This window comes from Tenrec ecaudatus, chromosome 1 (assembly GCF_050624435.1).
Source record: "Tenrec ecaudatus isolate mTenEca1 chromosome 1, mTenEca1.hap1, whole genome shotgun sequence".
NCBI classification, from domain to species: domain Eukaryota; kingdom Metazoa; phylum Chordata; class Mammalia; order Afrosoricida; family Tenrecidae; genus Tenrec; species Tenrec ecaudatus.
Window position 1 is genome coordinate 42,616,971 of NC_134530.1, and position 27,428 is coordinate 42,644,398.

At 52.1% G+C, this 27,428-nt stretch overlaps 1 protein-coding gene across 3 annotated transcripts; it reads right to left on the reverse strand.

Annotated features, from left to right (window-relative positions):
* Positions 1-1,857: 1,857 nt before the first annotated feature.
* EMC1 (ER membrane protein complex subunit 1) lies at positions 1,858-27,428 on the reverse strand. 3 transcript variants are annotated; one of them, XM_075551373.1, is made up of 23 exons: positions 27,255-27,428; positions 24,399-24,523; positions 23,690-23,755; positions 23,391-23,484; positions 22,802-22,930; positions 21,858-21,984; positions 21,006-21,155; positions 19,964-20,131; positions 19,567-19,638; positions 19,137-19,199; positions 18,163-18,285; positions 16,949-17,045; positions 16,529-16,648; positions 14,722-14,921; positions 14,422-14,571; positions 12,437-12,598; positions 12,018-12,137; positions 9,624-9,761; positions 6,542-6,715; positions 5,835-6,045; positions 4,566-4,650; positions 3,298-3,427; positions 1,858-3,110 (listed from the first exon to the last, which is right to left on the reverse strand). In XM_075551373.1, exons 1-23 carry the CDS (start codon positions 27,347-27,349, stop codon positions 2,931-2,933), a joined length of 2,979 nt encoding a protein of 992 aa, XP_075407488.1. In that variant the 5' UTR covers positions 27,350-27,428; the 3' UTR covers positions 1,858-2,930. The 3 variants fall into 3 exon arrangements, with proteins under 3 accessions (XP_075407488.1, XP_075407481.1, XP_075407473.1); XM_075551366.1 differs by having other exon boundaries at positions 16,529-16,651; positions 19,137-19,196; positions 27,255-27,427; XM_075551358.1 differs by having other exon boundaries at positions 16,529-16,651; positions 27,255-27,426.

Here is a 27,428-nt window from a genome sequence, read left to right on the forward strand (position 1 = left end):
GAAATCCCCTACGAATGCCTCTGCTGGGCATACACCGCCATTAACACGAACAGACATGCACTCCCATGTTCTTTGCAGCACTGTCCACAACAGCAAGTTGGAAACAGCCCAAATGCCCATCGGTAGGAGAACCATCGTATATACACAGTGGAATACTACACATCGCTAAAAAAGCGATGAAACTACAAAACACCTCAGGACATGGATGGACCTGGAGAACATTATGCTGGATGAAGTCAATCACAAAAGGGCAAACATGCGATGGGACTACCGCTGTAAGAATAAAAACCAAGACAGATTTACATGCCAAAAGAATTAGAAGGGTCTCAAGGGGGGGGAAGGGACAGGGTGGGGAGATAGAGCAACAGATTAGGAAGTTGACAGATACTGAGCTGAGTGAAAGGGAGGATGGAGGTGCAGGAGGGGGAGAAATCAGGGAGCTGGAGATAGAATCAGAGGGTGGGAGTGGGGTGATGAGTGGTTTAGACTTAAATTCCCTGTGAATGGTCTGAAATTAACCGCCTCCCACCCCACCATAGTTGGTTTTTACACATCCTGAATCTTTTGTTACAATTGAAATCTTGTGTTTAATTCATGGGCCTTCCCAAATAATTAATTCGTGCCCAGAGTCAAAGGGTAAAGAAAATAATCAGTAAAAGCCACAAATCATGTTATATTATTCCCACAGGAACTCACCTCACTAAGCATTACTTAATTGCAAAATGTTACACCAAATGCAGTCACAAAAAACAGAGAACTTTGAGAAATCCTTTTATAAATGAAAAACTCGAGGCCCCCAAATTAATCTAATTAATGAAGACTACCATATATTCTCATGTATAAGCCGAGTTTTTTAGCACAAAAATTGTGCTGAAAACTGGGTTTCAGCTTATACACAGGTCAGTGGTACCCCAGCAAGGTGTAACATCTCGCCGGTGATTGCTGTTTCTCTACAGACACTGCCGGGCTTTGAATGTTTTACTCACACCTAACCAATCAGAGCCGACCTATGACGTGGACGGCTCCAATTTGCAGAAACTGGAAGGATGTGGCTGCGCTGCTCCGTCTCTCTCATCTGGTCTCTGTATTTCCCACCCACCCTAGGCTTATACTTGAGTCAATCAGTTTTTCTGGTTTCCCAGGTAATAATCAGGTACCTCGGCTTATACTCGGGTTGGCTTATATTCAAATATATATGGTATGCGCCAGGGACAAGCACAGGAGAGGCAGATGGCAGGCAGGTAGTAGGCACACCTGAGAACTAGGAGGATGACCCTGGAAGCCCCAGGTAAAGGCAGTGCACACCTGGTTGGAAAGACAGCACTAGAAATTTTCTCAACACCCGCTTTGAGGTAACTCCATTAAACAGTAATGCTGACAGCGGAAATACGGGAGTTTTAAGAAGGGGCAGATAGCATTGCTCCTGCTAGCTTGTTAGAATCGGTCCTACTGTTAAGCAAAACCTAGAACAGCACTGGGAGCTGTGCAGAGAAGCGCCAGCAAGACAACAGCTACTGAAGCAGGAGTTTAGATGACCATCTGAATTCCAGCAGGACTTTTTCTAAAGGAGGCTTCTGACATTACACTTTTTACACTTCATACTTCTGGGTCCCCAGTGAAATCATTTATAGAAAGCCTTCTCTTCCTTGTACCACCATCAGCTGGGGATCACAGAAACATGAAAAAGCTTTGAAACAGCCTGCCCTACTTATCAGTGATGAAACTGGTGTCATTAAGATACACAGATACACATAACATTTCTGTACTCCTTCCCCGCCCCCCATGCAAAAGCCGCAAGTGATTTCCCTAAAGCACTCCCCCTACACACACACACAAAGAGAAAAGGACTTGGAGCCATTCCATTGATCAGTCTTTATTCAAACCCCTTCCCCCAGAGCTAGAGCTGGCCCACTCTCCATAGTTCATTCTCCAGAGAGGAAGCCCCCTCACCACGCCTAATTAAGTTGTCGCACAAACAGCTATTTGCTACCTCTAGCCTTTCTGCACCCCTCTTTTTATGAAGCTCCCAAGGTTCGGCCAGGAGCCTTCCAGTCTGCTGCTTTAAGAGCAACACAGCGACCCACATGTTCATTTATATACAAAACCAAAAATAAATACCGGGGGTTCTTAAACAGACACCTTGCTCTAACTGGGGTCTGGGGAAACCAGCCTGTGGTTGGGGTTCCGGGACAGATGATTGGAACACAGGTGAGCTTCTTTCAAGTTTCAACAGTTCAGTAGTTCTAAAGAGGCCCGAGTCCTGCCACCTCGGGTTGAAAATGCTGAACCTGGCTTCTGATAGGTTGAAACCAGGGTGGGGCGGCCCAATGTTATGAATGAGGGTGAACTAGACTCAGCAGCAACTTTGACCCCATTGTATGGATTCCGCAGCTTCTTAGTTCTCCCAGAGAGAAGCCATGGAAGGCTGCCTCCGTCACCCAACCTTGGCTAAGGACAGATCTTATTTCGGCCAACAGCATATGCTCTACAGGAGTGGAGTTCTCAAAAAAAAGCTCCCTCCCAACTTTGAAGCAAGAGGCAGGAGAAAGGGTGATGTGGAGAGAAACCTGGGAAACACAGAAGGCAAGTTAAAAGAAATCAAACTGTTCTCACAACAGAAAGTCTGTCAGAAAGCTTAGTAAGAGAGAGCAGCAGGGAACGGTGATGGGTGGGCCAGTGCCGGAGTCAGCAATGACAACCCTTGGGCTCGGGGGAGAGTCCGTCAAGATGCTTTGTGGTCAAAGCGGAGGGTGGGTTCAGTCTCCCCAAAGCAGAACCCCGCAACACCGCATCCCGGAGAGCACCACGTGGAAGTCCTCTTCCTCACCACGCTTTGCTGAGATGAGCGTCCGTCACACACTCAAATTGCAGCGATAGCTGCTCACCTGGCCCACAGTTCCCTCGGCTCTCCGCGTGTTGGCAGCTGGTCTCTAGCGCCAGGCCCGGTTCAGGAGTTTCACCTGAGCCAGTCTCTTTGTGATCATGGTGGCAAAAACCAGGCCGAAGAGGACACTGCTGATTAACACGTAGTCATAGTCATCCTTCAGGACATCAAACTGTTTAGACGGGTAGACGCGAGTTTGGTAGATGTCCAGCCCATAGGCCACAACCTGCAAAGGTAGAAGGGAACAGGAAGGAAGTGAGAGAGGCAACAGGGTCTGCCACACCCTCCCATCCAGGCCACAGTGGGAGTGGAATGCTCAGCTGCGCTCTACAGGTGAAACGGAGAGCAGCCAGCCGCCAGTCACTCAGGCAGTGGCCGTGAGGGGGCACAGGCTGGGAATGGGCTCCACTCACCAAACAGGTGGATTCCAGGCCGGAGGGCGCCGTGTAAATCCCACGCATCCGAGAAACAGTCTGGTTATAGTTGATGAATCGTTCTGCATGTATTTGAACATCTGGAGAATACGGGATCAGATTCTCCTCTCTGCAAAACACCAGTAAACAGGCTGTCTTAAAGCAGCTAAGGGTGGGTGGCTAACCATTCTGAGCCCTGGGGCCGGTTCCAGGCCATTATCTACCCTCCCATCTAGAGGTCTGCTTTGTCGGTTGAATGTCAGGGAGCACTGTAAGAGAACTCTGGCTGGATAGACAGATCGGATTCCTAGCTTATGCTAAATCTTTAATGGGGGGTGGGGAGCAGCATACAGGCAGTGTTTCCCAGCAGAGGAAAGCCAAGGTCATTCTAAGACCCAAATTGTCTCGCTAGGCCAAGCCTGCTCTTCAGAGCACCTCTCCAAGCATACACCTCAGAAAAAGAAAGCCCTGTGATCCCAAGCTTCCCCGCAACGGTAACCTCTCTCCAACAATCCTCTGAAACCATATTCCTTTCCCTCTTTAGCCCAAGAGAGCTGCTGTTCCCAACCCAGGCTCACCGTCCCACGTCCTTAATTCAAGTGGAGGCTAAGGAAATATGCACAAGTGATGGGTGGAAAACAAAAATGCACGCTAATGGGTAATAAGACCAGGTGATTTGGTCCCCATATCCCCGCTGTCCTGAGTGTATCTCCCGGCACACCGGCCCCTGTGTACACTAGGCGTGATTAGGTCACAGGGCATTTGCACTGGATGGAGAGAGCTCCTCCCCTCAGCTACCCACATGCCTTGCTTATTCACCTCTTGTGGGTCTTTACTAACAAGGCGCCTTAGCAGAGAGGACACCTGAGAATTAACCTGCCCCCATCTGTTTTGTTTTCTTTCATTTTCGTACCCACCTTTACCTACGTATCCTATGTTGAAGGCGCCCTGGCGTGCCATGGTGTAAGCACTGAGCTGCTACTCGTAAGGTCCACCTGCTCCAGAGGAAAGGACACTGCTGCAGGCTGCCACTAGCAATTACGGCCTCAGGAGGCCTGCGGAGCGGGCCTACTCTGTCCATTGGGGCCGCTCGGAGTTGGAACTGACAGTGGTAGATCTTTTGGATCTTATTATCTCCGCCACCAGAATGTAAGTGATATAAAGGCAAGTGTCCCTAAGCCCTAGCACAGCCCAGTAAATTGAGCACAAACTTATCAACAAAGTGTGTTCCTTATGGCTGGGGTCTTTCGCACTCCCAAGTGCCTCACCTGCTCTGTTCTGTTGGGACCTCAGGACGGCGAGGATCCAGCAAGGCCTTAGGAAGGGACAGAATTGCTCCTGAAGGTAGCCCAACTGTATGAGAAGAAGTCAACAGAAGTGATTGCTCTTTCTGGTCCAATTCCAGACTAGGACCTGGGACAGAACTACCATTATCACAGCAAGTAAACCCAAACCAAACACGATGCCATCAAGTTGATACGGACTCATCGCGACCCTGTAAGGGCAGGTTAGAACGGCTGCTTGGAGTTTCTGAGACTGTAACGCTTCACGGAAGTAGAAAGCCCTCTTTTCCTCTAGCAGAGCAGCTGGTGGTTTCAAACCGCTGATCTTGCAGTTTGCAGCCTAATGTGTAACCACTATGTCACCAGGGCTCCTATAGAAATTAAAAGCAGAGTATAGAGCAAAAACTATGGACCAGTGAGGTAACCTCAGAGAGCCCTGATGGCACAGTGTTTAAGCACAAAGTTAACCAAAAAGCCAGTGGTTCAAACCCATCAGACTCTCCACAAGAGAAAGTGGAGGCAAGCTGCTTCTTAAAGAGCAGAGTCAAAAACCCTACGGGGCAGTTCTGCTTCCATAGGAGCTTTACCATATGGAATCAATTGAACAGCCATGGGTTTGGTTTTCGGTGGAGATTCTTACAGAGCAAAAGCCAAGCAGCCAAAGAACCCGTGCAGCTGAATTAAGAGAAGGTTCCGTTTTTGAGGATACCCATTTCTCCACACATCATCTTGGGACATCAGAAGCTAAAAGACCACACTTCAGCGCCAGTGGCAGGCCAGAGCACTGAGCAAAAACCGAGCTCTGCTCTGTGGGGAATTAAACCTGGGCAACTGCTGAAGGAGCTTGTCACCTCACGGTCGAGAGTAACGCAATGCCAGGGCCAGGCAGGGTTCAGAGTCCAAAGATGTTTGGGAGCATCAACTCGCAAGAGCAATCTGTTATAACAGTCCGTAAATTCTCAACAGCTTCTGGAGCCATGCCCATGTCTGCAGCCATCAGAACAGGCTTGTCTACATACTAACCGTGGCTTCCAGGTTCAACTTTGTGAGCTCAATGGAAAGGCAGACTAAAGAAGGGGAGTCGTCTGTCTGAAACAAGGCCTGAGAGATGGTCATCTCTAACAGGCGACCACGCCCAACTAGGGAGCATTTTTCAATGGGAGCAAAGTCTTCCTCTAGCCTTCCCTTTATTGGCAGTCTGGCTCAGCCCTCTCCTGCTGTGCCTACAGCAAGCAGATCTCCGCAGACACTCACTCAGCAGGTGTCGGCTGGTGATGCCCCGCTCCGTGATGGTGGCTTCCATGGCACTGATGGAAGAGGGGAAGATGTAGGACTGCTGGAGGACCTGGGGCAGTTGTGGGCGGTCCAGGGAGCTGAAGGCCGTGGCGTTATACTGCTCCGTCCCCTCATAGAGCTCCAGCACGGTGAACTCATTGCGCCGAGCCTTGGTGTTCCAGTACTGGTACTGCAGGGAGAGGAAGGGCAGCTCAGGCCTCAACTGGACAGGGCAAGTCACACTGAGAGGTCCTTTGCTCCTTAGCTTCAGGTCAAGGACAAAGAGAAACCACCTCACATTCCACTTTGCCTCTTGGCCATTAAGGTAACTCACTTTCATCTACAGTACCCAAAGCTCATCAGAAGATAAAGGAATTTCAACCAACCACAATTAACAAATGGATCTTCACTGGGTACATACCAGGTTCTGGTCTACACTTGGCTAGAGCTGACTGCTACTAGCTAGTCCTCTTTCCAGAGGCGTAGCACAGGGAGCTGCTTTACTTCAATGCTGTACAGCCTGACTCCTGAGCGCACCCCACCGGGACCCAGCTACCATCCAGTTAGGGGAACCTATGAAAGCACACAATAGCCGCCAGCTTTCCGGAATAGGAGCTATGGGAAGGAGTGGAGATGGAGCGGGAGCCACGTGGCTGTGGTGCTGGAGTCTGTCAATCACTCCTTACCACCACCCAGTTCTCAGAATGCACAATGTGGACGGGGCCCTTGGCTTTCTTCTGCACGGAGGAGTGGATGATGCGTCCGGTGACACCGTCGATGAGGAAGATGCCGATGAAAGTCCGCTCGTGGTGCGTGTCTGTGCTCTCTGTCACCACAGCCAGCAGATTGGGGTTCAGGCTCTGGGGAGACAAAAAGCAAGGATACATCAAACTACAAACTTCCCACCTGGTCTCATCTCAAACGTAATGTGTCCAAAACAGAACTCATTCCACCTCAGGCGTCTCCATCACAGGAATGACAAGTGTGTGCTTTCTGTCTCACACCTGAAACCTGAATCACCTCTGATGCCTTTCCTTTGAAGCCATACACACCCCCCAGCATCCTGTATGACCACAAATCCTGTAGCTCTTCCTTCGCAGTGACCCACAGTCTGCTCCCTACCACCTCCCCTGCCTCCACACGAAGTTTAGCCACCTGGATTACAACGAAGACCCAGTTTTCTCTTGTAAACGTCCGTCATTTATGTCACTCTTCTGCTCAAAAGCTCAATGGCTCTCTGCCTCATTCAAAATGTTCTTACGTCTCTTATGCACGTGGAAGTTGAACACAGAGTAGAGAGACTGAAGAGGAATCGATGCGTTTTCATTACGGTGCTGACAGAATACTGAAAGTACCATGGACTGCCAAAAGGAACACGCCAATTTGTTTCGGAAAAAGTACAGCCAGAATGCTTCTTAGAGGAAAGGATGGCAAGACTTCGCCTCATGTGCTTTGGACACATTATCAGAAGAGACCGGCCCCTGGAGAAGGGACTCGTGCTTGGTGGAGTCGAGCAGAAGTGAAAAAAGGCAGGCCGTGAAGGAGCTGGGCTGGCACCGTGGCTGCAGCCATGGGCTCAAACATCACTGTGAGGATGGCGCAGGTCAGGGCAGTTGTCCATCGGGGCACGACGCGTGGGAAGTGGCACCTACCCCCACCACCTCCTTCAATGACCAGAGTGGTGGCCGGCGATGGGGTCTTGTCGTTTCTCTGATGTCCTCTGTCCTGGCTTTCCTCCTCACTTAAATCCTGTTCCACTCGCACTGTGCTCCCTGCTGTCCCTCGAGCACCCGGGGCGTGCGTGCTCTGGCTCCCCCGTCCAGGACGTTCGCTCTTCACTGGAAGCGCCAAAGCCACCCTTCCCACGTCTGCACGCAAACGGCACTTTCTGGGCGAGCCTCTCGTCATCTCCGCCTTCCTCTCTCTGCCTCTGCTCACTTTCTGACCGCCCATACAATGTACACACGCATCATTAGCAGTTCTGCACGCCAGCAGGGAATGTCTGCTCTGTTCACTGTGCCTAAAAGCACAGCTGACACCCAATTAAACTAACAAAAGGACGACACCCACTGGCACGAGTTCAGTCTGACTCACAGCAGCCCCGCAGGGCAGCCAGAGCTGGGCCTGTGGGCTTGAGACTGCGTCTTTACGGGAGCAGAAAGCGTCCTGCACCTTTGTAGTCAGCATTCAAACCATTATGCTACTGGGGCTCTGGCATCATTCAGAAAATATCTGCTGCTTCACCTTCCAAAAACTCATCGCCTAATCACGAGAAAAATATTAGAGAAAGGAGAGCTGAGGGACCATCCACACAATGACCAGCCGGCATGCCTCAAAGCTCTCACCTTCATGATAAACAAAGAATGCCTGCGACAGTGCCAGAGACCAGAGAGAAAACGTGACAACAAACGTAGCGGGAGAGCCTGAATGGGATTCGATCGCAGAAAAAGGCCATCAGCATAAGAAATAGGGAAACCCGCTACAGTTTCTAACATACGCCCGTGCTGGCTTCTCCATTTAGCCGAATGCACCAACCACCTAGGGGAGATCAGCAAGGTATTCTACTGAACTCTCTGTACTACCTTGGCAATTTTTCTGTCAATCTAAAACTAAATCCCCAAAAGCTGTTTCCTAAAAACGAAAAAAACCAATGTTAAAAATAAAATGTGCTTAATGAATATGAATCAAGAGTCCTATCCTAGATACCAGTCTTTTCAGCAAGAGGCACAGAAACACAAGCATCACATCTCTCCCCCCCCCCCAAAGTCCCAGGCTTTGAGATAAAATTGTAAAAATCAAAAACATGAAACAAATCGTGACTCCACCATTTTTCCTGGCCCATATAAGCTCAGTACGTATTCTGGTCCACACACGCAACAGACTCTGACAGCAACCAGAACACCTAGCTGCCCAATGAATACAGCCAACTGAAGCGTCAAGTCTCTTTTTGGAAGCATCTTATCTTACTGTAAAACTCCTCTTCTAAGCGCAAGTCAAACAAGTGCAGCCACCTGGAAAAGGTGATCCATAAACAACGTACGTGGCAGACAAGATGCCCTGGTGGAACAGTTGCTAAGTGTTGAGGATGTAACCACAGGGTCAGCAGTTCAAACCTACCAGCCACTCTGAGGGAGAAAGATGAAGCTCTCGCTGAGCCTATACAGGTTTACAGCCTCAGAAACCCGAGGGCCCAGTTCTACTGTCCCACAGGGTCAGGGTGACTGGTACTGACTTGTAGCAGTGGGTTTTTATGTGGCTTGCACTAATTTAATCATTTACACGTTATTTGTCTTCAAAACAATCCTATGATGCCGATGTTACCAAGTCAGGACTACTACATCCATTATGGTGGTAAAAATGACGTTCCAGAAGCCCCAGTTCCAAACTGACTCCCCGTTAGAAGAACAGGTCTGTGGCAGAGCCAAATCAGAGGATTGACAGTCCAGTACCGGGCTCATCCTTTGGGGAGCAGCTGTACCACGGTGGGGCGAACCCTGAGGTGGGTGCAATGGAATAGGGCACCGAGGCCTGGGCATACCGCAGTACAGCTGCTCCTGATGAGAACGAGTCTTTTCTCTCCCAAGGTGCTGTGCATGCCAAGTGCTGGCTCCCACTGCCAGCCAGAGGGCCGCACACAGACGGACACACACACATTCCTCTCACTGTGAGGACCATGATGGCAACAACCGACCACGTGCCAGGCCCTGAGCTGCACGTGACTATGCCATGTAATCACACAACTGTGGGACGAAGCCCACTTTGCAGTACCTTGTAGAGCACGCTCCGGTCCCCCATCACTCGGCCCTGAGAGTGAACGTGCTCACTGCTGCGCTTCCCCTTCACCGTGACGATCCGCTGCACTTCTGGGGGGATGGTCAGCTCCCAACTCAGCTCAGCGGTGAGGTCCTGCGGCAGGGGCAAGAGAGCTGCCATGTATACCCGAGTCCCAGCCAAGTGCCAGGCAAGGGCCGTAGCCCATGTTCCAGGAACTTTGTGCGTTAAGGAGCAGAAATCAGTGTGCATTCTGGGGGTCCCCAGAATGACAGGAACCATGTAGTTTGTGAAGAAACTGTGATGCTCAATTTATTGTGAAAGACACTGAAGCCAGTGCCCATTATCTGAGTGGATGTGGTCTAAGAAGAAATGAGTATTTATTAATGTGACCTAAGTCCCCTGAATACTGGGGCCCACACTGAACTACCTCACTGTCAGAGACCTCGAAGGGAGTCCTACATAGCTCTGTATTGTCCCCAACTCAAAGAAAACCTTTCACTGCCACCGAGGCACCCCGGCTCATAGGGACCCTACAGGACAGAGTAGAAGGGCCTCTGGATTTCTGAGATGGTAACTCTCCACATGAGGACAGAGCCTCATCGTCCTCGTGGCCACCGAGCCGCTGCTATTTTCACAGTGTTGACCCCACAAGCTGGCAGAGCAGCCCCCTGGGCTCCTCCTATTGTCGCAAGAAAGGGGTAGTGAATCATGTAGCGCTCGCTGAAGCGTTTTACAGCTACACTAGGTGGGGCTCTGTGGGGCAATGACTGGAAACAGGCACGCGGCCTTCCGAATGCGCTGGTCCTGTCTGCCTATCAACTGACCGCCAGGGCTCCTCGGGAAGACAGACAAGGCTTTCTACTCCCGGAGAGCGTTTCAGTCTTGGAGACACACAGGGCAGACTCAATGGCAGGGAGTTTAGATTAGGGGTCACACTCTTGTAGGAGGCCCAGTGGCGCAGTGATTAAACACTCAGTTGTGAATGGAAACATCAGTGGTCTGAACCCCGCAGCTGCTCTCTGGAAAAAAAACGGTAGCAGTTTGCTTTCTCCAGGTCAGAGCCTGGGAAACTCTATGGGCAGCGCTACAAGGTCACCAGGAGCGGCAATCGACACAATAGCAATGTGTTTGTATTTTCCTGCTACTTTTGTGAAGGTTCACTGAGCAGTCACCTGGTGATTTTTTACACTCTGCTGAATGCGTATTATACCACACTTCAGTACAAAAAGGCTGATTCAAAAAACCATGACGCAGAAGACACATTAAATGAAAACAGTACATTCCAAAATAATTCCATGCACCTCCACGAAGGGAAAAGGGAAACGTGGACCTGAATGAAATATATGTGAGGGGCTTCCACAAGCTGGTGGGAAATGAAATGAAAGACACCGACAGTGTTTTCCTGTCCCCTCATCTGTGGTCAGAGGCAGCCCCTCGTGAACCAGGTCACTGGTGTCATAAAGAGCTCACGGACATCGCTCTTACAAGAGGTGGCTCCAGGAGATCATGACCAGGGCAGCTCTATTCCAATGTCTACAATTCAGAACACGTATTCTGTCAAGTGCATCAATTAACAGCTTCAGATATAAAGAACTTGTTATTTTTTTAATAATTTATTGGGGCTCATACAATTCTTATCACAGTTCATACATATACATACATCAATTGTATAAAGCACATATGTACAGTCTTTGCCCTGATCATTTTTTTCTCTTTTCTTTTTTTACATTTTATTAGGGACTCATACAACTCTTATCGCCATCCATACATATACATACATCAATTGTATAAAACACATCCATACATTCCCCGCCCCAATCATTCTCAAGGCATTTGCTCTCCACTTAAGCCCCTTGCATCAGGTCCTCTTTTTTTTTTCCCCTCCCTCCCCTTCCCCCCTCCCTCATGAGAACTTGTTATTTTATACACACACATACCCCTGAAAATGGAGAAGCCCCTTGCCTCTGCTATAGGAAGGGTAGAAAACAGGAGTGCGGCATGGAAACCCCAGGGAGGCTGCCTGCTCCACCGTGCACTGCTGTGTCCCCAGCATTTAAACAGAGCTGCCCACTAACTGAACAAATGACTGCATCCAAACCACACACCAGAACTAACAGTAATCTTGGTTTATGCCAGGCGGTGTCATGGTTACACGTTACCCGCTAACCATAATGTCAGTAGGTCAAAACCCACCAGCTGCTCCTCAGGGGGAACGAGGCGGCTCTACAGGGCACTTCTACTCTGTTCTACAGGGTCGCTATGAGTCAGGAGGGACTCAGTTTGCTTTGGAAGATTATATTATTTAGTAGCTTAATTCCATTCTTAGCCAAACAACCAAAAACCATCTGCCATCCCTCCCACAAAGGGCACCGCAGGCCCCTTGCCTACCTTTCGAAGTCGATAACCACTCAGCCGCCCCTGATCAGCATCCACCAAATAGAAGAAGACGGAGGGTGCCAGCTCGTGCAGTTGTCGCAAGACATTCCGGGTGGCTGGGAAAGCGGTGACCTGGAGGAAGCCAGAGAGCTCAACAAAAGAGCCAACGGAGAGGGCTGGGAATCTAGGGCCAGCTTCCCCCGACTCCCGATCATTTCCCCATCAGAAGGAGAGCTTAAGGAACAAGATAGGCAGTCTTCAAGGAATCAACCCCCCGCCAGACTCAATTGGGAATTTAAAGTCAGCTCTGTGAGAACCCGAGCTCTGACAAGTGTGGAAGAAAGCTGCGTAAGGCTGTGCTGGAGCACGAGTGCTGCCCGTGTACTGGCCCTGATGGATGCCCTCCCCATCCCCGCTCTGAGGCACAGTACCTTGTACTCCTCATCGATCAACAGCAACACCTTGGCATAGTCTTGATCCATGATGGGTAGAAGCAACGACTGCAAGATGGGGCGCTTCAGGACTGGGGGAGCCACCTGACTCCACTTCCCAAAAATGGGATTGAAGACGTAGAGAGAGCTCACTCCCGTCTCCTGAAAGAGACACGCAAACGGTGAGGCCCACCAGCATCAAGACAATGCAAATGCTAAGCAAGAGCATCTTTGCCCTCTCGCTGGAAAAGTCCTGGGCCATAGGTCAATGGTCTCCGAAGCTAACGGCAAAACGAAGAGGTCAGACCACCTGTGGTTTCTAAGCTAACCAAGAACTGGACATACTGAAGGTCCAGTAGCAAGCCTGTGCCCTCAGGGCAGCCTACCGTATACACTCGTGGATAAGCTGAGTTTTTTCAACACAAAAACTGTGCTGAAAACCAGGTTCGGCTTATACACAGGTCAGTGGTACCCCAGCAAGGTGTAACATCTCGCGGGTGAATGCTGTTCCTCCACTGTTCATTCAAAGCCCCGCTGACACTGCAGGGCTTTGAATGTTTGTTTGCTCACATCTAACCAATCAGAGCCGACCTATGACGTGGACGCCTCCAATTTGCAGAAGCACCCATAGTGATTCTCTTACACCGGCAGCTGACCTGGTAAGGATGTGTCTGTGGCTGCGCTCCGTCTCTCCCCTCTGGTCCCTGTGTTAATTCACATCCTGCATTTTCCACCCTAGGCTTATACTGGAGTCAATCAGTTTTTCTGGTTTCCCAGGAATAATTAGGTGCTTCGGCTTATACTCGGGTCGGCTTATATTCGAGTATATATGGTACTTCAAAAGTGTTGAAACGCCTCCTCCCAACAGCCCTAAATTGAATCCCTAAAAATCTATTGCGGAGGAGCGGGATGGAGAGAGACACGACTTTTAAATTTCTTCACTGACTTTTTATTTTAAACTACACTTTACTGTTTTTCAACAGTTTTGTTGACATATAATTCACGTATCATACAACTCGATAGTTCAGTCACATCAAGAGGAGTTGTACAGATCACCACCATCAGTTTTTGAACACTTTCTTTATTCTTGTACTGAATCATTATTAGCTTCCCATTTTCCCCTAACCCAGCGGTTCTCAACCTGGGGCTCAAACGACCCTTTCACAGGGGTTGCCTAAGACCATCGGAAAACACATATTCCAATAGTCTTAGGAACCAAGACACTGCTCCTCTGTCCATCTCCAGGCGGGTCTACCCACATGCACATACACCCACATTCATGTACCCAGCATGAAGACTGTTACCCATGCATGCTTCAAGACAATTTCATTGATGTCACTAGAAATGAGTATTTCACAATACATAATTACATACTGCTTTTGTGATGAGTCACTGCGTTTTAACTATGTTCAATTTGTAACAATGAAAATCCATCCTGCGTATCAGATATTTACACGATGACTCATCACAGTAGCAAAATGGCAGTGATGAAGACCCCTGGTTGGGGGTCAGCACTGTGAGGAACTGTGTGAAAAGGTCATGGCCTGAAGAAGGCTGAGAACCGCCACCCCAGGCTCTTCTTAAATCTATTCTTATTCTGGGAAGTGCAGCTCTACCGAGAAATCCTCTCACTGCAGAGTGGACTCCAAGTCACAGCAACCCGTGGGTTTGAGACCGGAGCTCATCTGCTGTGAGCAGAAAGCCCGTTCTCAAATGCTGACCCTCCTGAGCAGCACAACACATGACGCGCTATACCACCAGGGCTCCTGCTCGGCTACAGACCAGAAAGCAGCCACTGACAACAGCTTACTCTTGGGAAGGAGGAGAGCTGGTCCATTCCACACCGGCACTGAGCACTGCCTCCCCCGAGGCCAGAACTGAAAAGAAACCACACTCTAACCCTAACACAGAATCCCAAAGGCCTTGGAGATTTCCATTACAAACATCTTAAATGCCAAGGCAGAACTATGGGTCAAGGGCCTCACCTTGTCCTTCACCAGGAGGGTGCACTGCGGAGGGTGGGGGAAGTGGGCAGTGGTCCTCTGCACCATCAGCGTAAAGGAGGAGTCGGCCTTGACAGTGGGTAGATACTGCTTCCACAGGATGGTGCCAGAGCTGCTCTCGATGCCGAACAGCTGCGAGACACACAGACAATGGCTTGCTCTGAGGAGGACCAACCGAACCCTTGATTCTTACCCCCTGGAAATGAGAACCAGTGCGATTCCCTTTGTTCCCTGCCCACCAGACTTCAGAAGGTTGGGTTCTCGGGGCCTAAGCCTCCTCACCTTGCCTGCTGCTGTCGCCATCACCATCATCTTCTGCAAGTTGAATTCATCTCTGGCCAGGGTGTCAATGTTGATTTCATTCTTAATCTGACTTCGGGGCTTCCGCGCATCATAAAACATTTTCCAGAGGTGGGCCGTCCACGCCTGCAGCAGGATGAGCTGAGACGAGAGGCGTTTCAGGAACATGCCCAGCAAGCCGTCTGGGGTCAAGGAGAAGGTAATGCAGCTGAGGGCCTCATCAGACCAGCCGTTTCCAGCAGGGGGGATTGCTTTTCCTAACCAGAGCGGGCTCTCTGCTGCAGGGCGATCAAGTCCTTCATACCCTGGACCAAAAGCTCAAGGTGCAGGCTTGGTTCGAAGGCCCAAGGGTTCACTTAGTCTTGCCATGCAGCAGCCTCCAAATGCACTTACCTGCCTCTGAGCTCTCCCACCTGCCCAGAGTCGTGGCGGACACTAAGGGTTTGCTAAGAGTGTGCCGTGCAGAATGCAGCCATACTGCAATGTCACCACACCCCGTGGTTGCCGTGGCAAAGCCAGGGTGCACATGTAGGCATACCACGAGCAGGAGCTTCCCTTCCTCCCCCGACCAAAGCCCACATCTCCCTTACAGATGAGTCTAAAGGGGCCTGGTGGCACAGTGGTTATGCACTGGGTTGCAAACTGCAAAATCAAGTCGAAACCACCAATTACTCCATGTAAAAAGATGGGGTTTTCTCTCTCGCCCACCGGGGCAGTTCTAGCCTCCACTACAGGGTGGCTATGAGTATTGACTTGATGGCAGTGCATCTGGTTTCCCCGAGGCCCCGGTCTATCCTAGACCCCCTCAGGCCTCTGCAGCCACGCCTGGGACTAGTGTCCACTCTCACTCTCCCGACTCACAAGGCGCTCCCCACCCAATTGCCTCCACAGAACACACGTGCGCTCACATGCAGAGGAGCAGAGTGGAGCCTGCCCTGGAGCCTGGCAGTCCTGGAGTCAAACCCCAGCCCCGGTAACAGTTAGTGGCTAACCTTCAACAAGGTCCTTTGGCTTCCTTGTCTACACAAAGGCGTGTCCTCTGTGGGGCAGTTGAAAAGCCTGACATGCACACAGGATGGAGCACACTGCCTGGCACACGGCCGACGTGCCTTCGAAAGGAGTACCACCTCTGTGCATTCACCAGCCACCTCAGCTCAAGAAGTGATGGCGAGCAGGGAAAGTGACAAGCGCAGCAGTGGGAAAACACACACACACGCATGCAGCTCACTGACACTCAACCAGGGAACACAGTGGGCAGGCAACAAGCAACAAGGCGGCCAGAAACAGGCTGTACCTTGAATCGCTGGATCCAGGCCGCAGAAACAAACAGTAAAGTCAAGTTCATCCTGGGCTCAAGAAAAGCTGCAGTGCCTAGCAGGGTGGTCGGCCCACAGTGGGGCCCCTGGCAATGATGCTGGGTCAGGGTAAATGGGCAGAGGGCAGGGCTGAACGCTGGCAAAGCAGCTCAGGTCCCTGCAGGGTAGGGCTGTGGCTGGCTTCCTAGGGCCCTGGGTTGTTACCTGATACCCAGACCAACCGGTTAGGACTTTCCCCCAGGACTTGACTGTTGCTCTGGGAAGAACAGGTGCTCAGGCACCGGCAGCTCTTACTACACTAGTCCTCAGGGTTCTTTTCCCAAGAAGGGTGCACAGTCCACTTGGAGAGAAAAGGTCAGAGCCCAGGCAGCCAGGGATGCTGGGAGATGGTATCTGTGGCCCAACTACAAGCCCACTCACTCCCAGAGCAGCCCCTTTGGAAACCCTGCAGTCCCCAGCCCTGAGAGTCCTACCTGCCTTCTTGCCAAATTCCCCTTCCAACTCGGCCTGCGCCCCCGTGAGGGGGAGATCCACCATCTCAAGGCACACCACTTCTGCCAGCGCCTCCTCCCGGCTCCACAGTACCGCCTTGCCTGCTGGAGAAAGCAGCCCTTTAAAAAGCGGAGCCTGCCTCCCCTAGAAGCAAGGGGCCCTTGCAGGGGGCTTGGGGATGCTGGCAGCCCTGCCCGGAAAGAGAGAGGGCCCACTGGCAAAGGGCTGGAGCGAGGAGGTGAGCGAGTAAAGTGCTAGGGACCCAACACCCCCCCGCCCGTCCCCCCATCGTGCTGAGGAACTGGTCCACAGATGACACCTGGTTCTGGAGAAAACATGCAAGGTGAGCACCACGGGGACCACGAGCAGAACTCAGAAACTGAGGAGAAGGAGGCACCTACCCAGCTGCTGCAAGAAAAGCAGCAGGTGATCCTCCGTCTGCACCAGGGCCCGGTAGCCCACGGAGTCATCCTTCTTCAGGAACACCTGGATGTACAGCTGTGAGCACGAGGCAAGACAACGCCATCAGCCCCAGAACCCCAGACTCAGCGCCAAGCTGCTGCACCACGTCTGGGCCCCGGGCGGGGCTGCTGGTTCCCTGAGGGAGTGCCTCCCACAGCGCAACACAGTCCTCAAAGCCAACAAGGGAGGCACCTCCCTGAGGAGGAAGCAGCACCGCTCAACCGCCCACCTCCCATGGCTGCCCACAGTGAGGGAGGTGCTCAAAGCTGGTCTTTCCGCTCACCACCCAGCCTTAAGAGCCACCAAGGCCAAGCGAGGCTAGATGCACACACACAGCTACTCAACCCCAAAGCCACTGGGCCTTCTGAAGTGGATCCCAGCACAACACACCACATCCACCAGAATCCCAGTCTATGGCTCTGAAACTAGGGCTCTTAAGAAGGTCAGCGTGTGTCAGGTGATGTAGCGCGGGCTCCCATTGTGATGCTATGTGCAACAGAATAAAACACTGCCCTGTCCTGCGGATGTCCAGCCGTAAGCACAGGACCGGACAGTGTTTTGTTCTGTTGAACATAAGGTCACAACCACTCCTGTGTCTGAGCCCAGTGCTGCAGCCCGTGTCACTCCAGCGCATCAAGTCTTCCTCTTTGCCGACGACATTCGTTCACCTTCCCACCTGATGTCCTTCTCCAGGTCTGCAGCCTCTGAAGAGCGTGTCCCAAGGAACCGAGAGGAAACCTTGACGTGCCCACTTCCTAGTCCAGAGCAGCTCTGGAACATAGATCCGCGTACACAAGGCAATACCAGAGATGACGGTGCAGGCCGGGCAGGGAGACAGAGCTGAGCAGGACTCCAGGCCCACCTCGCTAGTCCTGTGACTGTGGACAAGGCCAGCATGTCACCAGTTCCCTTATTGGGGAAACAAAGTCAGTATTGCCCCTCCACAAGACTGCTGAGGGGCTACACCATTGTCACAGGTCAACAGACACAATGCCTGCCTCTATGGAGCCCAGAAGGATTTATCATGCGCCAGTGGCCCAGAGGAGCCAGAACCCAGGGCCAGAGAGCCCAATTCCAGGGCCCGTGACCTGGTCCTGAGCTGACCAAGCCCCACGCTATGCCACCTTGGTCCGAAGGCCAAGGCTCTGCTCACCCGCTCAGGCCGAGTGCCATTCTGCTCCAGGCTAAACGTGATTGTGGTGTCGAGCAGCCGCCGGCCTGTCTCCACCAGGTAGAGGTTAATGGTGTACGTCTGGTTGAAGCAGGTCAGGGAGTCCTAAGGGTACAGAAAGCGGGCAATTAACCAGAGGGGAGCCCCCAGCCTTCCAAAAGCAAAGGCTCAGGGAAATCCAGAGTTTGGGGACAAAGGCCCTAGAGAAGGAGCCAGGCCAAAGGAGACAGATGTAACGGAAAGAAGGCTAAACCCGGAGGCAGAGGGAAGTCCTTGGTAAATATATAAAATGCCAAGGCCTATGCTAGTTCTGGGAGGCCCTTGGTGGGACACACGGTCAGCCTGCCAGCTGCTACCCAAAGGCTAGAGGCCCCAGGCCACTTCGAAGAACCAAGGAAGAAAGGTTTGGTGATCTGCTCCCCCAAAGAGGACATATTTACATTTTACTTTGTTTCCTTTTTGACACATGGCCTCACCATGCGCAGGAACCAACCCCATGGTAATTGGTTTTAATGTTTTCCTAAAAGGTCATTTTTAAAGTTTTTTCCTCATACGCACTTGCTTCTGTATCTAGCAGTTTCATTGACGTATAATTCAATGAACATACAATTCAAGTACCTTAAAACCTATTCCTAAGTGCTGTGCTCATTTTGGAAAGAAGTTGGTGTAATGCAGTAGGCCTCCCAGGGAGACGGAAGGCTGTAAACTTGGCCAAGGCAAGAGCCTTTCAAAAACCCCATACCCCCACCCCTCCACTTCAGAGCAACCACACCCACTGCCACTTGCCTCGACCATAGGGCCTCACAAAGGAAAGGGGAGAGGGGCTAGGAGTCTACCTAGCCACCCACAACTCAGAAACCCTAGTGGAGGCTGGGAACGCCACACCTACTCACAGCCTAGGCTGCAGCCTACCACCATCCCTGATGGGCCCCTTGTCGTCAGGTACCACTGCCTACCTTGGGACTTGACTTCTCTGAGCTGCTCCCCACTGACCCATCTTCAGAGCTGCTAGGCTTCTGCTGGAGAAAGAGACAAGAGAAAGCTTGGTTCCCGCTCCCTTCCCAGGCACTGAGATGGAGGCTTTCATTTCTGAGCACCACCCTGACCCCAACCCTCCGCCCTTCGAAGCCAGGAAACCTCACTCTCACGCTGCCCAGAAAGCTGATGCGACCCCTATGGGGTTCTGTGCATGCAAGCCCTTCCTGTTTGGGTCCGATCTTGGGTGGAGAAGGGGTGCTGGCAGTTCTGTAGGTGAAAACTCATTTCTCTACAGCCTCTAGCTCCACGTGACCAGGTCCATGGGCCCAGCCTGCTCATTCTCAGGGTTCCTGGCAGAATTCCCGACAGCCTAGCCCAGTGCTGACTGAGCCTCTCCTCGGTACTCACCGCTTCATTGAGACAGGCCATGACTGCCGCCACTGTCTTCTCGCCAGTGGTGGCAAAGCTCACCAGGGCAGTCTGGGGACAAGGCAAGGTGTTGGTTCACCAGTGGGGCCCGGGTGGGCCAGAAGCCTCACAAAGGTCACCATTCCCATGTGTCACGCCGACTGCCAGTTGGAATAGAAAGTGCCCCAGGCTTTGGGAAATAATTACAAGGAGATGGGAACGAAGGGGAAGACTGCTGAAGGTCGAACTCTCCTCAACCTGTACCGCATACAGGGGCCAAACCCAAGTCCCCAAGATGCTCTCAGGACCCACAGGGGAGCTGAGCTTCATGTCCCCACTCACCGGGGAACTCAGAGGGGGAGCTGGTCTTGCTGGGGTCCCAGTGGCCCGTGGTTACCTGTGGGAAGTTCCTGAGCAGGCTCAGGGTCTTGTGATGGTAGTGCAGCAGAGCATAGTGGCTGGGGGCTAACTGCAGGAAGAACTGGGCCCGGGGTGGATCCACTGGGTCGGGCTGCGTGGCCAGGATGCGGGGCTGGAATCCACTTCCAAATTCTAAATCGAGAGACTGAGAGACAAGAAGGGCCAGATGGTAACAAGTCACAGAGCCACCCTGGGCAGCAGCATCTGCCCCACTTAGCTACTGCCAGTAAAGTAAGTAGGCCACTCGGCTCTGAAGTACACATCCATGTTCCCCAGAGGAGACAGTGGCCCACTTCTCGCCACCAGTTCAAAGGCCTGAACATTCTCTGTCAGCTGCCAGGGCTCAAGGAGGCAGCAGGGCCTGGGAAGAAGGCCTTCCAGGGAGTCAGGCTCACCTTTCCAAAGCCCTGGCAAGACCTTGGGCCCGGGCTCGGTGCTGGAGTGCATGGGAAACTCACATTGAGGGAAGTATGACCAGGACTATATTCCTTAACTTATCACAGAGGGAATCTGGAAAGCTGGTATTCCACAGCAGGAAAGCCTCCACTTTGCCTAAGTCAGAGATAAAGTCCAAGTACCTGATCCTGCTTTAAGAATCATTCCCACAGATTCTCCCCAACAGCTCTGCTGCCTTTCAGTGAGCACATGGTGGATTCTGTCTCCCTCTAACAGCAGACGGCCTTTTGCTCTCTCCTCCTGCCATGTCAACCACCCACTCACACCTTCTCCCAGTGCAGGCATTAGGCTTCCTCACCTGTGAGGACCTCACTGTAGATACCACCCACCTTGTGACGCATGGAACTAGTGAATGATGCGTGTCTTACGGTTCTCCCTCCAGCTCCACGGGCCCCGTCGAGAGGGGCTAAGTGAGCGTGCTGCCGTAAGTGTGTCTGAACCCCTTTTATCTTCTCTTCCCAGTGTCCATGACTTTACTATGGTCTTTATGTATTATTGCTGCGCAATTGCGCCGACTAGCCCTTCGGTTGTTGTAGGCAGGTTTCCTGACAGGAGCACCTCACCTGCAGCGGAATCTGCCTCAGCTCCCACTCCGTCTCCAGGGCCAAAGTGTGTAGGACGCGTGTGCTCGGGTCCGGGCACACCAGCACAGCCTCGTCCACCACACCACAGGCTCCAGTGAGACTCTGCAGCCAAGGGGTCGAAACCCTGACCTGCAAGGCAAGGGGTGAGAAGAGGCTGGCCAAGAATCCCCGCATTCCCGCTTCAGCAGCACCACTGGTAGACTCCTTTGGGGCTCCTCTGCACAGGTTCTCCTTGGTCAGCTCTAGGGCCCCATCTGTTTCCCCAGGCCCCCTGCCCACCAGCCTCAAGCTAAAGAGAGGCTATACGGGCTTTCTGATCAGCCTGCCACTTCAGGCCAAGGCTGGTCTCCGGCACTTGTCACCCGAGATGGCAGGACACAGACGATACCGCCTGGTCCTGAGAAGATGTGCTGTCCCAGGAACCCCAGAGTCGGAAGTGATTCTGTGCTACCGCAATTTTGAAGCATTCCCTTATCCTGTCTGACAGGCAGCAGCCAGAGGGTGCAATTTTTTTGAGTGCTTAAAAAATGTGAGGAGGAAACGTGGGTGAAGGGAGTCAGCGGACAGTGTAAGACATGAATAATGATGCATTTGATGTATGGGTTGTTATAAGAGCCCCAGTAAAATGATTGATTAAAAAAAAGTAAAATGATTAATCCATTTTATGGATTTGAAAAAGAAACATGAAGAGAAGGAGAAAGCATGTGGCAGTGACCTGAAGCAGGGACGGTAAGAGGCTCTGGTACCCACATCCACCCAGCCAAGTGTCCAGCCCCCCGGCAAAGCAGGGCTCTCCTAACTCCCTGCCCCAATCCCCTTGGCCTCGAGTACCTGCTGAACAATCTCTCCGTCTTCCACGTTGAATTTGACAATGTTCACATGGCTGAAGGGCACAAGCCCGAGGACCCACACGGCCCCCGAGCCGTAGGAGTACACCGTCTGGTAGTGGATGCTGTCGCTATGAGCGGAAGGCAGAGCAGGACAAGAGCTGCAGTCCCAGGGCTCAGCCAGCCGCAGGGCTCAGGCAAATGCTACACACTCAGTCCGCAAACAGGTTTGGCTAAATGCACACATTTTTGTTTTAGCTTGAATTAGTTGACAGCCTTTAAAACTGCGATGACATGTAAAACTCAGATTTCTAGCTTAGCAGTAAAAATCAGAAAATAGGGCCTCACTGGGGCTGACCTACCTTCCTGCCCCGCAACCATCAGCTGAGTAAGACTGCCCCCTCGAGGCAGGTCAGGTACACTATAGCTCCGCACAATTCCCCAGTGGTGTACCACAGAGGTATGGCTGTAACCCAGGTGGTCTCTTAAGAATGTGAGGTAAAAAAGAATGTGGTTTGGATCCCTGCCCTAAACTTGGGAAATGCGCACAGGTGGTCTGAACAGATGCCTCCCTGCCATTCCTGTGCAGCTTCCATGCTTTCCACCGGGCCCACGTCCACTCTCACTCAACCCCTACCCAGGCTCTTCTAGAGTCGGCCAGCCAGCTTCGTCTCAGGGGGGAGTTCCAGCTGCCTTACCCAGAAATTGAGAAGCCCCACGAACTCTACCCTCGAGTGAGGGAGTCGCGTGCCCTCCTCAGCTGGCTCTAACTGTGCCCACGTTCGAGAGTTTTCTCCTCCCGGCACAGCATCCTCCAGATGAAGCCCCATTCGGGTAACCCAGACCACCACCGGGTGATCTCAACGCGCCACATGCCACACCCGGCCAGCTCACTCACAACAAATGCGTCAGGACTCTCACAATCACGCAGGGAGAAGACAGCCTTACCTTTCGGGAAGATGCTCCACCCACTTCAGGTGCCCACTAGAGAGGTAGTGGAGGGACAGCGTGGTCCTCTTCAGGACTGCGGCATACTTCACAGACTGCTGCACGCCCACCAAGCCCAGGGCCTGAAAACTGAGCAGACCCAGTGGTGTGAGGCCCCAGCCCAACCGCTACTCTGGCACCCATCCAGCAAGGCCAGCCTTCCTGAGAGAAACGGGGTGGGGCTCGGGGGAGGTTCACCAAATGCTTACTGAATCAATGAGATTGGAGCACACATAAGCTAACGTGAAATATCCTGTAACCTAAACAGCAACGATGTAACATCGCTCAAGCAGTTCTCTACACACAGAATGCAAGGCTTGATACTTGTTCCCCCACCTAGCACACTGCAGTTTGGTCACATTCCAAAAGACATTCCAAGAATAACCCTAGTAGTACAGGGCTCTGCCCCTAACACGCGCTGGGTCCGTGTAGGCCACTGCTGGCTCATCCGCAGTCCCTGCAAAAGCAGCCAAGTTGCTGTCCGTGTAGACTCTCCTGTATGTGGCAAAACCTTTACCAAGCCCAGGTGAAATATAGCTTCTTCCTCTACCTGCCACTGTCCAAGGTTATCTCCCAGTTCAGGCCCCCAATGTTGGTCTCCCAGGAACGCATGATCCGGCCCCCGTTAGACACAGTGATTGCATCTAGAAAAGACAAGACCACAGGGAAATCATCTCCCACACTGCTGCTCTGTCCACTCTTAGGGTCTGTGGGCAGTAGCCTCACCTATGATACATGGGCCCATTACTGTGGGGCACACCCTTGCCCCTACCAGATCCTGTACCACAAAGGAAGCAAGGCAGTGGGGAGGTCGGGCAGACCAGGGAGACCCAGCTGGCCCGTGCTTACCCTGACCGTGAAGCAGCATGGCATCCACAGCCCCTTCCGGTGTGCCCTTGTCCACATGGCGCCACACTGCAAGACAGGAGGGTCACACGTCACGATGAACGACAAAGAGGCATCAGGGACGACAGGGCTTTGTGTGCCCAATGTGTCCCATTTTTTTCCAGGTGTGGGAAGGTAGGCAGCAAACCGCCCATGGTTCGCTCCCACCCACTGGCACGTGATGCCCCCACAGGGACATGCCAACACTCAAGAAGGAAAACAGCAGCTGTACATTCTACTTCCGGGATTTTAATGCCTAGAAAATGCAGCTGACATCTGTCCTTTAAGAACGGGAACGTTGCTGCTCTACAGCACCCTGTGGGGTCTTGCAGTGACATCTACTCTGGAGCTGCCGGGATTCGGGACATCATCCTAGCACTGATAACACCGTTGCTGCTGCTGCTGCTCAACCGATTATGACTCAGTCTCGATAGCAGTGATGCTGCACACCAGCATCTGACATATCTGCTAATAGCCAAGTCTGAAGAGCACTGTTAAGTATTCAAAGATGACCAGACGGGAAACCAAAAAGTGCATCAGGATTTGGGAAGAGTCCATCTTTTGGCCAGATTGTCCCTAACGCAGCCAGGCTGACTTACAAGCCACGGGCCATTGTGGATGCAGCGTGTTCCGCTGTGCCACCCAAGCCAACCAGTAAACGCGGGTCACTCACAGATGTCCCCTGTGCGCGAATTCAGAGCCGCAATCACATTCTTCTCTGTGGCCACCACCAGCTTCTTGGATCCAGGAGAAAATTCCAAGGAGGCGAACTTGAGCTTCCCAACATACTGCTGCCTCCTGAGGAAAGAATACAGAGGGGAAACCAGTGGCCAAAATGACCACGGCACAAAATACTTAGGAAAAAGCCATGGGCCCCAACACACAAGGTTCGCAAGGTGACCACCATCACACCTTGAGAGAGCATGAGAAGCATTTGTTAATAAGAGGCTTTTTAACCCAAAGCAAGGTTTCTGTACAGTGTAGTCAGAGAGAGGGAACAAGAGAAATGATTAGTCTGTTAAATGCAGTCCTAAGACCCAGACCGGGGGTTGGAGGGTGGGGAGGCTGGCAAGGGCCTCACTCGGACAACTGTGCCCTTGCTGTTCACTGGCAGGAGGACAAAGAACTAGGACACGCGCATGGAGGGACGCAAGGCCTGCCCTTGGTGAATATACAATCCAACTTTCCCCCATTTTTACTGACTACTGGGGAAAAAACTAGGCAGATGTGCTAAGGAGCCTTGGTGGTGTAATGATTACCCGCTGGGCTGTGATCAAGGTCAGCAGTTCAAAACCACCGACTGCTCCTCGGGAGAAAGATGGGGCTTTCTATTCCCATAAAGAGGTACGGTCTTGAAAACCCACAGGGGCAGTTCTACCCTGTCCTGTAGGGTTGCTATGAGTCAGCACTGAGTTTTTACAGCCCACAAAATGCCATCCATTGATTGCGCCAGTTGTCCTCCGCAGCCCCTACTGGTCCACACATCTGGAATCCATTTGAATCACGACTCACACTTTTCTTGGGACATATCCATCCCATCACTCTCAACACTGTACATGAAGCTCAGAGTAGAGCTTGTATCACTGCCAAGTATGCAGGAGGCATGTGGCTGCTAATGACGAAATCCTGGCATCTCTAGCCCAGAATGACATTTACACTAGATTTCCCTCACCATGCTGTTGCTTGTCCAGTTTTTTAAAATATAAGCCTGTTAATACAGAGGTTTAACAAAGACTGAGGCTCACATGGCACCTGGCATTTCCCCATATTTTCACCAATGCAGTTTCACTGTACCCGACGTAGGACAGTGCTATTACTCCCATGATGCAGGTGAGAAAACCAGGCCCAGAGAAGCCAATGAAGTACTGTCACAACTAGAACCTAGAGCTAAGACCATCTACTTCTAAGTCCTATGTGCTTTTGAAATACTATCTGTCTTCTGCGGACTACCAAGAAATGCCAGCTCATGAGAGATGTAAAAATACACCTAGGTATAAAAAGAAAACTAAACGTACCACAATAAACAAAACAAATAAAATGTTTAGCAATTTGGTAAAATGTATTTACAAATTTTTCGTAGCTAGTTCCTGATGAAACGTTGAAATAAAAGAGCTGAAGATATGTCCAGGGACGGCTGGGGAAGACAAGCATTGGGGGGAACCCGAAAGGGAAGCACCCACTCAGCCCTCAAGTTCAGAAAGGTAAAGAAAAAATGCAAGTCTCGAATGCTGAAAAATCCCACGGGCAAAATCTCATATCGTCTGGTCTTTGTCCCCCAGAGCTGCTGGTAGTTTCAAATGACAACCGTGCGGATTCCAGCCCAACTCATAACCACTGCACCACCCGGGCTCCTCAGTGCGTTTATAATGTATACCCAGGACACTGGGAGCTCCTCCCCAGCACTGCTACAGGATCTCAAAAGTCCAGGTACTGCAACCAGGCAGGACAGAGTAAACTGCCCCTGTGGGCTTCTGGGACTGTAAACCCTTTGCGGGAGCCGACCTTGTCCTTCTCCCAAGTTACGCTAACATATATTTGTCACACTGCCTAGAATCATACTAATAGATCTTTCTGTCCCACTAGACTATCTCCAGATCCACAGCACCTAGGACACCAGGCGTGTAACAGGCAGTCAACAAAAGCGAATCCATTTGAGGCAGAGATTTCAGAGAGGCGATCTGGACTCTGAAGGACAAATGTTCGATCCATTAGTAATAATGAGTAACAACATTTGACGATTGCACTCAATGGACCAGGCATGGTGCTGAATCAATCACTTAAGGGCTCACTTCAGGCGTCTTCAGAACTGCTCTAGAAGGTAACATACGGTGTAGATCAAATCTGGGTTCACCCAAAGCAATTCCACTCTGGGCTTTTAAGCGGTGAGAATCGGCTGGAATGAACGAACAAATGTCAACTTTTCGATGGTGTGGGGAAAGGTGGGAGGGAACTGTGCTCTGAGCCTAGGACAAGACTGGGCTGGGAGGAAGCAGTCCCTGGAGAAAGAGGGGTGAGCCAGCACATTTTGGAATTCCTGAGACCCCAGGCCCCAGCCACGTGCGCAGGAAACAGCAGGCCGAGGAGGGGTGGGAATTCAGTGAAGACTGACGACCCCCGCAGCCAGCCGACCAGAAAACCTAACCGTCCCCTAAATGGCGCCTGCCGAAGGAGGAAGGGCCGGTGACTTTGGGACCGGGCTCCGGGCGCGCCTGGAGGACAAGGCCGGCTTGGCGGGCTGGCCTTGACTTCATCTGCGTGCGGCCTACAGGGCCGAACAGGGGACCCTCCTTAAAAAGGACCCGCGGTCAGTTGGAAGCCCTGCTGTCGCCGATTTAATGTGCTCAACACACGCCCCAGAGCAGCCCCGAGCCCCACAGGGATGTCCCGCGGGATGGTCAACCCCTTTCCTGCACAAACGCACTGCCATCCGGCCGGTTCTGACGCTTAGCGACCCTTTTCCGGAGCGGGTAGGAAACCGGTCGTGGGCGAACCGTCGCCTGCCGCCCGAATCGGCCCTGCGCATACGCACCAATCGAACTTGCCCACTTGGTCTTCGTAGACCGCGGCCGCGGGGAGAAGTAATAACGCCACGAGCCAGCAGCTGGACACCGACGCGGCCGCCATGACGAGAGGCCCGGCGCCGCCCGCCGCCCGCCCGGCACGCCCCGGGCCGCGGGCTCCGCCCCTGCCGAGCCACAGACTT

What these genes read in the sequence shown, in the direction of transcription:
- EMC1 (XM_075551358.1), bottom strand. Translation starts at nt 27,349, where the DNA reads ATGGCGGCCGCGTCGGTGTCCAGCTGCTGGCTCGTGGCGTTATTACTT. An exon ending in CATGCTGCTTCACGGTCAGG is followed by an intron (nt 23,485 to 23,689) that starts GTAAGCACGGGC and finishes TGTCTTTTCTAG; the next exon opens with ATGCAATCACTGTGTCTAAC. An exon ending in CACCAGCCGACACCTGCTGA is followed by an intron (nt 4,651 to 5,834) that starts GTGAGTGTCTGC and finishes CTTCTCATACAG; the next exon opens with TTGGGCTACCTTCAGGAGCA.